Raw genomic sequence first — 15873 nt, forward strand, 5'->3', positions numbered from 1 at the left:
TCCACTTTCTGCGTGCTGCCAACTCTGTGCAATAAACAGCCACTTTCCGCAGAACGACAGCTAGGAAAGGTCATATCAGGGAAGAACTGAGGCAGTGCGCGTGGCAGATTAAAATTTAGGGGAGAATGGAAAAGCTCAAACAGCATGAAAAACACTCCACGTCAACTCCCTGCCTGAAGTGACTTCATTAAGGCTGCAAGACTCTTCCCTGGAGGCTGGGTGGTGTTGTGGGTCAGACCCAATTTATTGTTTTTTATGTCTCAACCAGGCTGAGTGTTTTGAATTTTTTTTCTCTCTCTCTGCCCATCACTCTCCTTCTGGTGCTCTCCTCCCCCTTTCTTTCTCCCTCGGCCTCCCGTCCCATGATCCTTTCTCTTCTCCAGCTCTGTATCCCTTTTGCCAATCACCTTTCCAGCTCTCAGCTTCACCCCACCCCCTCCGGTCTTCTCCTATCATTTCGCATTTCCCCCCTCCCCCTCCTACTTTCAAATCTCTTACTATCTTTCCTTTCAGTTAGTCCTGATGAAGGGTCTCAGCTCGAAACGTCGACAGTGCTTCTTCCTATAGATGCTGCCTGTCCTGCTGCGTTCCACCAGCATTTTGTGTGTGTTGCTTGAGTGTTTCGAGATTCTCTCCACAGCATTGAGAAACTGCGGCTGATCTCACTTCTTCAACTTCAACCCTTCAGATCTTCTCCCTGTTACAGAAACTGAGACTGGGCCACCCTTACCCCTGTACCTCAATGGCGTATGGTCCACTCTCCTCTCCTATCAGATCCCTTCCTCTACCCACCTGGCTTCACCTATCAACTTCTAGCTATCTTCCTCCAGCCCCCACCACCTTTTTATTCTGGCATCTTCCCCCTTCCAATTCAGTCCTGAAGGTTCAATCAACAGAACCTCAATGTGCTCTTCCACCACTTCTCTCTCCAGTTTGCCACTCAGCACGTTGTAACCCAGAACCTGACAACATTTCTTTAGTGACAAGGGAGCTTTACCTTATAGAGTAACTCACTGAAAACGCAGGAGCAACTCAGCAGGTCAGGCAGCATTTTGAAAAAGGAATAAACATTTTAAGCCGAGAACCTTACATGTCGAAGACTCCTAGCCCAAAACGTCGAATCTTTATTCCTTTCCACAGAAGCTGCCTGACCTGTTGAGCTTTTAAAAAAATGTATTTAGTAATACAGTGTGGAGTTGGACCTTCCAACCCTTCAAGCCATGCCATCCCAGCAAACCCTAACAAACCCAATTAGCCCTAACCTAATCACAGGACAACTTACCGTGACCAATTAACCTACCCGGTACGTCTTTGGACTGTGGGAGGAAACTGGAGCACCTGAGGAAAACCCATGCATTCCACAGGGAAGACATATTGACTCCTTACAGAGTGGCGCCAGAATTGATCTCAAGATTGCAGCTCAGGGGCGGTAAGTTCCTGTAGACCCATTCTCCCAGCATTTTCTGTGTTGGTCTGGATTTCCAGCATCTGCAGAATCTCTTGTGTTTACTATATCACGTATTTTCTGCTGATGTTGCCAGCTGCCCTACCAGTGGGTATTAGCACACAGATAGGAAACCTCACATCTAAGGTCCCCATTGCAGTGTGACTAAAATCACTCTGTGATTTTCCACCTTAAATATCCACCTGGATCCCACTCCCACCCTTGGATCTCGACCGTCAAAACTCGCGCATGTTTCAGAAATGGAATCACACCTCTCTGCTGGAGTTTTCAGTACCTCTGTCCAAGTAGAACTTATTTTCAGTTTCCCCTGCTTTTCATTCTCCCATCGCTACGCTTGTCCCATAACAGCCAAAACACCATTCTTCATTTCCCTCTCAATAAAAAGAATTCTTTACTGCGGATGAGAGGAGGCGAGTACGGCATGCTGATCCTAACCTTTGTAGCCAATGCAGCAAGGCATCAGACCGGAAGTCCCTACAAAGGACTGTGAGAATGGCCGAGAGGATCATAGGGGTCTCCCGACCGTCCATCGGGGACATTTACCAGGAGCGCTGCGTACGCAGGGCCCTTAGTATTATCCAGGATCCCACCCGTCCATCCAGCATCCTCTCTGACTTTCTACCATCGGGCAGGAGACTCCGATGCATAAAGACAGGAACGGTCAGGATGGGAAACAGTTTCTTCCCTCGAGCCGTCAGGCTTCTGAACTCCCTGCCGCATCGCATTCCAAGTGTCACCGGTTAATCTGTTCTGTACCTGACAATATTTAATTTATGCACTTTATTTTGTTTACTTATGTGTAACCCATTTGCAGATTCAATTCTAACTTTTCTAAGTTACATGTACTGCTGTGCTTTACACTCTGGTCCAGAGAAACGTTGCCTCGTTTAATGGTGTACATGTATATCGTTAAACTTGACTTGATTTTTTTTAATGCTATGGAGCAACATCATAAAGCAAGGGGTCCTTGGACCCCAGGGTGGGCACCTGGGCTTCAGAAGAGCACACAAATTTGCAGCGCAGGTGGCCACCCAGCCCGAGGTGTGGAAAAAAAAAGACTTCCAGCCTAACAACACACACAAAATGCTGGTGGAACACAGCAGGCCAGGCAGCATCTATAGGGAGAAGCACTGTCGATGTTTCGGGCCGAGAGCCTTCGTCAGGACTAACTGAAAGGAGACTTCTAGCCTAATCCTGCTTCTGAGGTTATGGCACACTAAATACTCAGCCAGGTTACTTTTTAAAATCTGACGAAGGTTTCTGCCTCAACTTTACATTCTAACTGCGAACTTCCCTTTGGGTGGAAACATTTTTCTTCCTCCTCGTTACTGATTTCTTGTCAAAAGAAATCCTGACCGCTTCATTTATGCCCCTGCTGACAGGGCATTGATCGTGTGGATAGCCAGAGGCTTTTTCCCTGAAATGGCTAACACAAGGGAGTACAGTTTTAGGGTGTTTGGTAATAGGTACTGAGTGGATGTCAGGGGCAAGTTTTTCACACAGAGAGTGGTGAGTGTGTGGAATGCACTGCCGGTGATGGTGGCGGAGGCAGATACAATAGGGTCTTTTAAGGGACCCTACACGGAGCTTAGAAAAATAGAGGGCTATGCAGTAGGGAAACTCGAGGCAGTCTCTAGTGTAGGTTACATGGTTGGCACAACATTGCAGGTCGAAGATTTCTGTGTTCTATTACATCACTCGATTAAGTCTAGCCCCCTCCCGAGCAACACAAATTACCCCACCTCTCCAGCGCTGACAACAAGTATCCCAGCATGCACTCATTGCAAAGCTGTTACTGTACATACCTAATGCTCGGCTCCAGTGCTACATCCATACACATACATTCCATGTCTTGGCACATTAAGTAAGCTGCATCTCTTTCTAACCGCCCTCGACTACTATCTTCAGTATGTCTCTGTCGTTTACTGTGTGTTTTTTTTTGCTGTCCTCCCGAAGTGCACGGCCTCACACTTCTCTGGACTGAATGAGGTTTATGACATCTTTCAGTTATGCTGTTAAAAAGAGGTAGAGGAACTAAAGAGGGAGGTTGATCTTGGGTATTTTTGTCCTGGGGGTGGACCGCTTGACCACAAAGTACTAGAACATACACACAAAATGCTGGAGGAACTCAGCAGGGCAGGCTGAAATGAATAAACAGTCAATGTTCTGGGCCAAGGCCTTTCTTCGGGACTGAAGTGGAAGGGGAAGACACCAGAATAAAAAGGTGGGGGATGGAGGTGAAGGACCTTCAAGAGGGTCACAAACTTGTTGTAGGGTTTGGATGCTTGCATCTCCCAATGACCCAGAGAGCTATGTTATCTGCAGTCAGGGCTTTATACTTTGGCTCTTGGTAGAGTCACCCATGCCAAACAGTTCAAAGGGCATCAGCCAGACTAAGAGAGGTCCGCTGGTCCTCCAGGTTCGGGGGTTCAGCTCAGGGCTGACAACCCTGACTGGTCAAACAAAACTGTTATGGAAACAGCAATGAAGAATCCTTCCATATCCGAGTGTGACGGCATTCCCGAGCCTCCATCCAGGACTTGCATGACCAACAGTAGTGAAAACCGAGAGGAAGTTACTGACATGATAAGGGAGGCCCTGAGCACTGCCAGAGATGGAGGACCTTCATTATTGCCACCAGCAGCATAATGGGCAGTATGTAAGTAAATTAAAAGAAGGAGGATAGCTAGGTGATAGACGAAGCCAGGTGGGTGGGGAAATCTGATAGGAGAGGAGAGTGGATCATAGGAGGAAGAGAAGGAGGAGGGGACCCGGGGGGGACTGATTGGCAGGTGAGAAGAGGTAAACAGGCCAGAGTGGGGAATAGGAGGGGAGGGGAGAGAAAAAAAAATCTTTTCGCAGAAGGATGGATTTAGAAAGGGCAGATCCTGTTTGACAAACTTAGAGTTCTCTGAGGACGTAATGAGTGCAGTGGATAGAGGGGAACAGGTGGATGTCGTCTACTTGGATTTCCAGAAGGCGTTCGATAAGGTGCCGCTCAAGAGACTTATAAATAAAATACAGATGCATGGAGCCAGAGGAAGTGCATTGGCATGGATCGTGGATTGGTTAACCAATAGCAGGCAGAGAGTTGCTATATATGGGTGTTTCTCCGGTTGGTAGTCAGTGGCGAGTGGGGTGCTGCAGGGGTCGGTGCTGGGCCCGCAGCTGTTCACCATTTACACTGATGATTTGGAAGAGGGGACTGAGTGTAACGTAGCAAAATTTGCTGATGACACTAAACTGAGTGGAAAAGCAAATTGTACAGAGGATGTGGAGAGTCTGCAGAGGGATATAGATAGGTTAAGTGAGTGGGCCGAGGTCTGGCAGATGGAATGCAACATTGATAAATGCAAGATCATCCGCTTTGGAAGGAATAATAGAAGAGCAGATTATTATTTAGATGGTGAAAGATTGCAGCATGTTGTTGTGCAGAGGGACTTGGGAGTGCCTGTTCATGAATCGCAAAAAGTTGACTTGCTGGTACAACAGGTTCTTAAGAAGGCAAACGGAATGTTGACCTTCATTGCTAGACGGATTGAATTCAAGAGCAGGAAGGTCATGCTGCAACTGTACAGGGTACTGGTGAGGCCGCACCTGGAGTATTGTGTGCAGTTCTGGTCTCCTTGCTTGAGAAAGGATATACTGGCTTTGGAGGCAGTGCAGAGGAGGTTCACCAGGTTGATTCCAGAGATGAAGGGGTTAACCTATGAGGAGCGATTGAGTCGCCTGGGACTGTACTCTCTGGAATTCAGAAGAATGAGAGGGGATCTTATAGAAACATACAAAATTTTGAAAGGGATAGATAAGATAGAATTAGGAAAGTTGTTTCCATTGGTAGGTGAGACTAGAACTAGGGGACATTGCCTCAAGATTCAGGGGAGAAGATTTAGGATGGAGATAGGGAGAAACTGCTTTTCCCAGAGAGTGGTGAATCTGTGGAATTCTCTGTCCAGGGAAGCAGTTGAGGCTTCTTCACTAAATATACCTATTTCTTATGTTCTTATGAAATTGATATTAATGGCTAGAGGTTGGATGCTACCCAGATGGAAGTTAAGGAGTAGTTCCTCCACTCTGAGAGTGGCCTCATCTTGGCACAAGAGGTACCCATGGACCGACACGTCAGAAGGGAAATGGGAGTGAGGATTAAAATGCTTGACCACCCGGAAGATCCGCTTTTGGCGGATATAGCGGAGATGCTCGACGAAGCAGTCCTGCAATTTAGAAGGTACTAAAGCTATAACTGCAGCTAAGCTTCTACAGAGGTAAAGGCACCGAGCACTCTGCAGTTAAAACCAGAGATCTGACATGATAGCTTGAGGGAGTTTGGCAATGGGAGCTCAACATCGCTGATTGCAGACTTTAGGAAGACTAGAAGTAATGAGTGTAGAATTACAAATGGGATGATGGATGAAAAGGCAGAAATGTAGACACAGGAGACTGAAGCCAGAATAGGCTAGTTTGCCTTTTGAGGCTGCTCTATCGTTCATAGAAACATAGGAAACCTACAGCACAATACAGGCCCTTTGGCCCACAAAGCTGTGCCGAACACGTCCTTACTTTAGAAATTACCTAGGGTTAACCCATAGCCCTCTATTTTTCTAAGCTTCGTGTACCTGTCCAGAAGTCTCTTAAAAGACCCTATCGTATCCACCTCCACCACCGTCTCCGGCAGCCCATTCCACGCACTCACCACTCTCTGAGTAAAAAACTTACCCCTGACATCTCCCCTATACCTACTTCCAAGCATCTTAAAACTGTGCCCTCTCATGTTAGCCATTTCAGCCTGGGAAAAAGCCTCTAACTATCCACACGATTATGACTGTGACTCTCTCTATCTCAACACTATTGTAGGAGCTATGCACCTGTCTTCTATCTCCATTGTATTCTGGGTTGGGAGTTTATTATGGTAACTAGTCACCTGGATGAGGGTGCGGTAAGAGCGAAGGGAATAAGTTATGGATTCACGCTTCTCTGCTTAGTTTGGAGCTGGGGACCGTTGGATGTCACATCTTTAGTTGACCACTTAGTTTAATCGCTTCAAGATTGTATGTTTTGCGAGTTGCTAATAAAGGATTTTGGAACATCATTATTGGATTGACTGGGGGGGTGGGGAGAGAGATGTCATACAAGATAACTCCCCGTGTGGTCACCAGTAAGGGCATTGGCTTGTTAGAAGAGCTGCTGCAACCCTATTTCTGCATTCTGTCCAATCTGCTAGATGACTTTGGAGCCGGCATTGTTGACAAACAAAGTCTTGTAATCACACATTTGGAGAAATCCTGTGGGGTCCCATGAGAAGAATGAAAGATAACAGGGTCCCATGAGAAGAATGAAAGATAACAGGGTCCCATGAGAAGAATGAAAGATAACAGGGTCCCATGAGAAGAATGAAAGATAACAGGGCAACAAATAGTCACTTTAATTGCTCTGAAATGTAGAGATGTTAAGAGCCATCTTGGGTGGCAAGGTGGAAATATGTCTCTACCCAAGGGGGTGTAAGGCAATTCTTCCCTCCTCCAGCCTGCAGGTCACCCTTGGGCAAGCAAATAGTGTTCTGAACTGAAGTCCTCAAAGAGAGCCCGTCCAGACCCTAGTTCGGCACAGAGCCGAGCGGCGAGCTGGAACAGCCCATCCTTGCCTTGGGCCCTGACACCCACACCTCTTCAATCTGGCCCACTGCCTAAGTTTTCATCCAAGCACCAGGTTCAGTCGCTTCAATATGCTCTGGAGCCTGGACTCTGCCGCCTCAATTCGCCCTGTACCCAAGCCTTTCTGATTCAGCCTGATACGGTCGGCTCTCCTTATCCGCGGATTCCACATGCGCGAATCGCGAAAACCCGGAAATTCTCTTCCAGCACTTGTTGTTTGAGCATGTGCAAACTTTTTTTTCTTGTCGTTATTCCCTAAACAATGCAGTATAACAACCATTTTACATAGCATTTACATTGTATTAGGTATCGTATGTAATCTAGAGATGATTTAAAGTATACGGGAGGATGTGCGAGGGTTATCGTGGATCGGGATCGAATAAAGTCAGAAGCTCTCTTACTAAGTAAGTCAGAACAGGTACATCCGGTATTATTTAGTGTCAGTTAGGCAAACGTTTGTCTTAGTATATAGTGTATATTTTACCCTTCTATGAATATAAAACACTTAAGGACGTATGTTTCAGCGCCGGGCTTGGGAACGGAAGTTCTCGGGACTCGGGACAGACCGCTCCTGAGTGCGCTCTCTGCCGTCCCGGGTTGATATGGAGAATCAAAAACCCAAAAACCAATAATTAAACCACTACATTGCTTAGTAATAATTTCAGCTTTCATCGGGGCAGACCCTTTCTCACTTTATCCTTTAAAATTGTTCCGATCGTTGACCGACGTAGCCTAACGTTTTTCCAATGACCGATGGCGTTTCACCTCTTTCCAATCACTGATTTCTGCAGCCGGGTCCTAATGTCCACCGCACTGAGACAGGTTAAATAAGTTCTGAGGTTCCGCTGGGTGCTAAGGTCCACCGCATTGAGACAGGTTGAATAAGGGGCTTGAGCATCTGCGTATTTTGGTATCCGCGAGGAGTCCCGGAACCAATCCCCCGCGGATAAGGAGGGCCGACTGTTCTTAAATCGTTGTCCAGATTTAGGGTTCAGTCGCTTTGATATGCTGTGGGGCCCGGACCCCGCTGCCTCGATTTGGCCTGTTCCAGACTTTAGAACACAGAACGTAGAATAGTACAGCACATTACAGGCCCTTCGGCCCACAATGTTGTGCCGACCTTCAAACCCTGCCTCCCATATAACCCCCCCACCTTAAATTCCTCCATATACCTGTCAAGTAGTCTCTTAAACTTCACTAGTGTATCTGTCTCAACCACTGACTCAGGCAGTGCATTCCACGCACCAACCACTCTCTGAGTAAAAAACCTTCCTCTAATATCCCCCTTGAACTTCTCTCCCCTTACCTTAAAGCCATGTCCTCTTGTACTGAGCAGTGGTGCCCTGGGGAAGAGGCGCTGGCTGTCCACTCTGTCTATTCCTCTTAATATCTTGTACACCTCTATCAGGTCACCTCTCATCCTACTTCGCTCCAAGGAGAAAAGGCCGAGTTCACTCAACCTATTCTCATAAGGCATGCTCCCCAATCCAGGCAACATTTTTGTAAGTCTCCTCTGCACGTTTTCTATGGTTTCCACATCCTTCCTGTAGTGAGGAGACAAGAATTGAATGCACCGTATGCATTCTTAACCACAGAGTGGAGTATCCTATGGACTCGGACCCAATGATCCCTCAAATCCTCCAAACTGCCAAGAGTCTTACCATTAATACCATATTCTGCTATCATATCTGACCTACCAAAATGAACCACCTAACACTTATCTGGGTTGAACTCCATCTGCCACTTTTCAGACCAGTTTTGCATCCTATCAATGTCCCGCTGTAACCTCTGACAGCCCTCCACACTATCTACGACACCCCCAACCTTTGTGTCAACAGCAAACTTACTAACCCATCCCTCCACTTCCTCATCCAGGTCATTTATAAAAATCATGAAGAGTAGGGGTCCCAGAACAGATCCCTGAGGCACTCCACTGGTCACCAACCTCCATGCAGAATATAACCCCTCTACAACCACTCTTTGCCTTCTGTGGGCAAGTCAGTTCTGGATCCACACAAAGCAATGTGCCCTTGGATCCCATGCCTCCTTACTTTCTCAATAAGCTTTGCATGGGGTACCTTGAATAACAAACATGATTCCAATTCTTTCATGGCTCCACCTTACATTGGATTACAAAAGAGTACTCTAATCCTCTCCCTAGTGAGCTCCATGGCTAAAATTTGACGTTTAATTACCAGTAATTACACTACCAGTGACCCGGGTTCATTTCCTGCTGATGCCTGTAAGGAGTTTGTACGTTCTTCCCCTGGATCGTGTGGGTTTCCTCCCACAGTCCAAAGATATACCCGTTGGTCATTGTAAATTGTCCCATGATTAGGCTGGGGTTAAATCGGGGGGTTGCTGAGCTTGAAGGCATATGGAAGGGCCAATCCATAAAGAAATCTTTTCACTGGTTCAAATGTTGGAGATCTTTTTAGGATTCAATTTACCATGTGAGGACTCTGAAAACATGCAGGAAAGGGACTGGGAAACACTAAAACTAAATACCAATACAAATTTTCAACCAAGTAAACTTTAATACTAGGGCATTATTAATGTTTCAGCGTGTATGTGATCTTGCCCACATCACTCCCTCACTTTCCCCAATTTCTTTCCTCCTCCTCCCTCTCATCTGCATCCTTTCCTTCATTCATTCATTCTCCTTCTCCACTCTAACTTCTCTTTCCCACCTCAGCAGTCAACAGTTCACGCTCCGGGACTAGAAGCCCCTAGACGCCAACTCCCCATTCTTCCCTCCAGAAAAGCCTCCCAGGAGCTGGCAGGCCACATCCAGCGAGCAAGTGTTGGACGCGGAGAGGATTCTTCATGCATGGCAGCAGCTAAGTGAGGGGAGCTGCATCCAAGGCTAAATCCATCCCCCCCCCCCCCCCCCCCGATCTGTTTCTCATTCTACGGTGAATTAAATTTCAAAGTGTAAGCTGGCAGGGTTTGGGAATATTTCAGAATCCAGCCTGTTTTTCTTAATTGATTTTAAAATTTTAATCTCCTCTGAATTCCAGTCTCTACTCAAACTGATCTGAACAGGTAAATTCTAGCCCACTTTTTTCTTATTTACATCGTGGGTTAGGAAAATTGATATTGCTTTTTACTGTTGTTACCTGCCAAGATATGGTGAAAAGCAAGGATGTAATGTTGAGGCTTTATAAGGCACTGGTGAGGCCTCACTTGGAGTATTCTGATCACTCATCTGAGAAAAGATGTGCTGACATCGGAGAGGGTTTGAAAGGAGGTTCACGAGAATGACTCCGGGATTGAAAGGCTCGTCATTTGATGGCTCAGCAATTCAGAAGAATGAGGGGTGACCTCATTGAAACCCTCTGAATGTACCCAAGGCCTCAGTAGACTGGATGTGGAGAGGATGCTTCCTGTGGTGGATGAGTCTAAGACCAGAGGACACAGCCTCAGAACAGAGGGACGTTCTTTTAGAATGGAGAAGAAGAGGAGTTTCTTTAGTGAATCTGTGGAATTCGTTGCTACAGGCAGCTGTGGAGGCTGTCATTGGTATATTTAAGGGAGAGGTTGATAGATTCTTGATTAGTCAGGGAAGGCAGGGATACCGGGGGGTGGGAAGGCAGGAGATTGAGGCTGAGAGGGAAAATGGATCAGCCATGATGAAATGGCGGAGCAGACTCGATGGGTCAAATAGCTTCATTCTGCTCCTACATCTTAAGCTCTAAAAGCTCGTCTTGCATCCTGTTCATACAGATCACATCGCAGTGCATTGAGGTAGAACAAGGTAAAACAATAACATTGCAGAATAAAGTGTAAAAGCTCCAGTGTGAGAAAACAATAAAGTGCAAGGTCGTAACGAAGTAGTTTGTGAGGCCAAGCACCCATCTTATCGTACAAGAAGTCCATCATGGTAACAGGGGATAGAAGCTGTTCTTGAGCCTGGTGGCACATGCTCAGATGTTCACGACTTCTGCCTGATGGGAGAAGAGAGAACGTTTCTCCAACTGAACTTCTTAAACCTAGTCCATCTTGATCCTTATTTATGTTTGACTAAACCTTCCTGAATTCTGTTTTTCCTCCGAAGGTCTCTCTCAAAAGTCAACGTTTTCACTAGGTCAAAACTGGCCCCCTTCTGCTAGCTGAGAAAAGTTCTTTTGAATGCCTAATTTATCTCCTATATATGTTCTTCACATTTTCTATTTGCAGTTAATTACATAGCACATGGAACAGTAAAGCTCAATACAGTCCTTCAGCCTACACTGTTGGGTTGACCTTTTAACCTAGTGGTCACCAACCTTTTTAAGCCCAAGATCCCCTACCTCGGCCTTAGTAAAAGGCAAGATTGACCCCACATCAATTAGTTACACGCACGCACACCAGGGTAGAAAAGACCGGAAGTAAAACCCCGCAACCCGGAAGTAGAAATAATATATAAACACTGGGGATACCCACCCTTTTTTTTGCACTGCGGACCGGTTTAATATTGATAATATTCTTGCGGACCGGCCGACGGGGGCGTGGTGGGGCACGACTGGAATACAGCGATTATCGAGGCAGGTTCCGTATGTCCAGTCTATTCTAGTTTTCGCGGCTCTCGGCTTCTGTCCTGCTTGCTCACGTTTTTTCCGCTGAGAAAACTCAGCGGGTTCGTCTTTAAGTGCAGGGTGCTTGGACTCAGGGTACTGAAGCAGTTTTGAGGGCTTCATTGCCTCATTAGACAGCCTCCGGGCCCGAACTCAGCCTCCCGCCCGCCTGCCGCCAGACGCCTTGGCCAGGTGCGGCTGGTCGTGGGTGGGGTGAGAGAACAATGTCAGGGCCGGAGGTCCCCATACCGGGGCCGCGGCGGTCAGTCCGGAGAGCGCGGCCAACCGAGCAGGGAGTGCGACAGAGCGCTCACCCGCCCCCTTGTAGGATCTATCGACTGACAAATGTTTGTTTCACTAGATCGCAGTGAGGTAGCTGATACTTACGAAACGCTGAATCCAAATTAGGTCGTCTGCAAATATTTTAGCACCGGGTTCCCCACGATGTTCCCTATCTTCAGATCTTCAGATCTGAAGTCACATCTTCAGATGTTCCCCATCTGAAGTCACGGATGCTTCAGAATAAAAATATATTTAAGGTGTGTACCATCCCATCACACACTCCCGGGGTCAGACACAGAGTGAATCTCCCTCCACGAGTGATCGCTGGCGCGAGGGTATCACTGCGTTTATTCGCCTGATGACTTCGCGTGGTTGAAGTTCAACAGTGGGCTGACAGGGAATGAGGAAAAGTGCAGCTGACTCATATCGTTTCCTCGCGGCCCGGTGGTTGGGGACCACTGAAATACACTGTGTAGTGCGGGAGAGCTATACGCATGCGCACTGGACAGAAAGAACGGAACTAAAACCCCGCAACCTGGAAACAATCTCTCGACAGTATTTGTGTATTTATTTTTCATTTTCTTTTGGGATCATCTGAGAAAGTTTCAAAGATTGACTAGTCGATCGCGATCGACGGGTTGGCGACCACTATTTTAACCTATTCTTAAGGACTACCTAACCCTTTGCTCCCACGCAGCCCTCCATGTGCCTATCTAGGAGTCTGTTAAATGTCCCTAATGTATCTGCTTCTACCACCACCCCGGCAGCACATTCCACACGCAAAAAAACTTGCCTCTGACATCCCTTCCCCCACCATACTTACCTTGAATCACCTTAAAATTATGCCCTCACATATCAGTCATTTCTCCCCTGGGAACAAGTGTCTGGCTGGCCCCTCAATCTTTGGCTCTTTGTTCGTTCGTTCTGTGCCGTGTCGTATGACGTGGGTGATCGTGGTCTTTCCGTGACCATGATTGTTCTTGGCAATTTTTTTTCGACAGAAGTGGTTTGCCATTGCTTTCTTCTGGGCAGTGTCCTTCCTTGGTACTGAATTCCATAAGGGGAGGTTGTCTGTTATAACAGCCATTACAGTACAGAAGAAGGAGAGGAAAGAGAAGGATGAGAGGAGATCTTATAGAAACATATAAAATTATGAAAGGGAGAGGTAAGACGGAGGCAGGAAAGTTGTTTCCACTGGTAGGTGAGGCTAGAACGAGGGGACATAGCCTCAAGATTCGGGGGAGTAGATTTAGGACGGAGATGAGGAGGAACTGCTTTTCCCAGAGAGTGGTGAATCTGTGGAATTCTCTGCCCAATGAAGCAGTGGAGGCTACCTCAATAAATAAATTTAAGACAAGGTTGGGTAGATTTTTGCCTAGTAGGGGAATTAAGGGTTATGGGGAAAAGACAGGTAGATGGAGATGAGTCCATGGCCAGATCAGCCGTGATCTTATTGAATGGGGGAGCAGGCTCGACGGGCCAGATGGCCGACTCCTGCTCCTATTTCTTATGTACAGAGGGGCACCACTGTACGGGGGCCTGCTCCTAATGCCTTGTTCTCATTACTACCATCAGGAAGGTGGAATGGGAGACTGACAGCACACACTCAACAATTCAGGAATAGCTTCTTCCCATCTGCCATCCGATTTCTGAATGGACATTGAACCCATGAACACTACCTCATTACCTTTTAATTTCTATTTTTGCAATACAATCGGCCCTCCTTATCTGCGGGGGATTGGTTCCGAGACACCCTGCAGATACCGAAAAACAGGGATGCTCAAGTCCCTAATTTAACATGTATCAGTGAGGTGGTCTTTAGGACCCAGCGGCACTGCTCTGAATCCGCAGTGTTTCTGTTCATGAAAATAATCACGATTGAAAATAAGGTGGAAGTAATAAAGCGATCGAAAAGAGGTAAAACGCCATCAGTCGTTGGAAAAGCATTAGGCTACAGTCGGTCAACAATCGGAGCAATTTTAATGGAGAATGAGAAAGGCTCTGCCCCGATGAAAGCTACAATTATTACTAAGCAACGCAGTGGTTTAATTATTGAAATACGTATGTTTCTTAAGTGTTTTATATGCATAGAAAGGTAAAATATGTGCTATATACTAAGAAAAACGTTTGACTAACTGACACTAAATAATACTGGATGTACCTGTTCCGACTTCAAATCCAACTTAAAGATGGACTCAGGAATGGAACCCATTCATAACCTGGGGACTACCTGTACTTTTAAGTCATTTCTAGTTAGTACTTATAATACCTAATACAATGTAAATGCTATGTAAATAGTTGTTATACTGTATTGTTTAGGGAATAATGACAAGAAAAAAAAGTCTGTGCGTGCTCAAACAACGAGTGCTGGAGAGAGAACTTCCGGGTTTTCCCGATCCGCGATTGGTTGAATCTGCGCTTGCGGAATCTGCAGATAAGGAGGGCCGACTGTACTTACAATTTAACTATTTAATATATAAATATTTACTATATAATTCATGTTTCTCTCTATTATTATGTAATGCATTGTACTGCTGCCGCAAAGACCAATCGTTGCAATCAGTGACAAGAACAAACTACCGCTTAATGCTCTAATTATTGCTGCTGCAACGACTAATTACAGCAAGACCGCACCGACCTAACGATATTGCGCACTTGTGGAGATACCTGCTCTGCTTGTGCAGAATTCGTGACCCAGTCCCTTACAATTGCTATGCTGTCATAAAATAGGAACTAATCTCTGCCATCAAATTCTACTTCCAGACTTGCGTCTTGTCCTTATTCTAAAGTTTATTACGATAGATGTCCGACTTACAGCTTCTTGGCCATTTCGGGGAAATACTTAGCTTTCGTCTTGAAAACCACCTGGAATATAAAAAAAAATGTTTGGTTACCTAAAAGTGTGTTGATATGATTGAGTTTAAGCTACAGACCAGAATAAGCCGAGATGGACAGCAGGCATTTCTCACACAGAAAAGGGAACTTGTCGACTCTATCTTGCTTAAGAAATAAAGCTGAGAAATGGATACCCTGATTATATCAAGAGCAGGAAAGGAGGATTTAGTTTTCTCCATACAGCAGCAGAATTGGACCATTTGGCCCATCGAGTCTGCTCCGCCATTTCATCATGGCTGATCCATTTTCCCTCTCAGCACCCAATCTCCTGCCTTCTCCCTGTTTCCCTTCGTGTCCGGACTAATCAAGAATCTATCAACCTCTGCCTTAAATACACACAATGACTTGGCTTCTATAGCCGCCTGTCTGGCAACTTCCCCCTCCCTTCTCAGTTCTGAAAGAGGATCTCGGCCTAAGTCGACTGCTTAATCTTTTCCATTGAGGGTGAGTTCCTCTGGCATTGTGTGTGTGTGTTGCTCTGGATTTCCGGCATCTGCAGACTTTCTGGAGTTTAGATTTCCCCAAGTTGTTTCTCAAATGGAGCTAAAGAGCACTGCAGCACAGAAACAGGCCCATTGGACCATCTAATCCGTGCTGGCTTGTTATTCTGCCTAGTCCCATTGACCCGCACCTGGACCTTAGTCCTTCCTACCTCTCCCAAGAATGTACTTATCCAAAACTTCTCTTAAATGCCGCAATCGAACCTGCATCCACTACTTCCAATGCAGCCTGCTTCCACACTTTCACCAGCCTTTCACTGGAGTTCCCCCTCAGGGGTTTCCCTTAAGTCAGGGATTCCCAGCATGGGCTCCAAGAACCACTCGGTTAATGGTAGGGGTCAATGGCATAAAAAAGGTTAGGGACCCTGCCATAAATATTTCACCTTTAACCTATGACCTTTAAGTTCTATCTCACACAGCCTCAGCGCCACTTGCTTGTTTCGGTGGCAGCTGGCAAGAAATAGAGGCAGTGACTCCTGAATCACTGTGTGATGGCTCATCTGGTTTACCCAGTGACTGGGTGG

General features: G+C 46.4%; 1 protein-coding gene across 1 annotated transcript in view; it reads right to left on the reverse strand.

Annotated features, from left to right (window-relative positions):
- LOC140717627 (G protein-coupled receptor 137Ba-like) overlaps window positions 1-15873 on the reverse strand; it is a 103254-nt gene that overhangs the window by 33165 nt on the left and 54216 nt on the right. Inside the window, exon 4 of the mRNA XM_073031216.1 lies at window positions 14770-14819. Coding sequence (XP_072887317.1) covers window positions 14770-14819 — 50 coding nt within the window. The remainder of the gene's footprint in view (window positions 1-14769; window positions 14820-15873) is intronic.

This window comes from Hemitrygon akajei, chromosome 28 (genome assembly GCF_048418815.1).
Source record: "Hemitrygon akajei chromosome 28, sHemAka1.3, whole genome shotgun sequence".
Lineage (NCBI taxonomy): Eukaryota > Metazoa > Chordata > Chondrichthyes > Myliobatiformes > Dasyatidae > Hemitrygon > Hemitrygon akajei.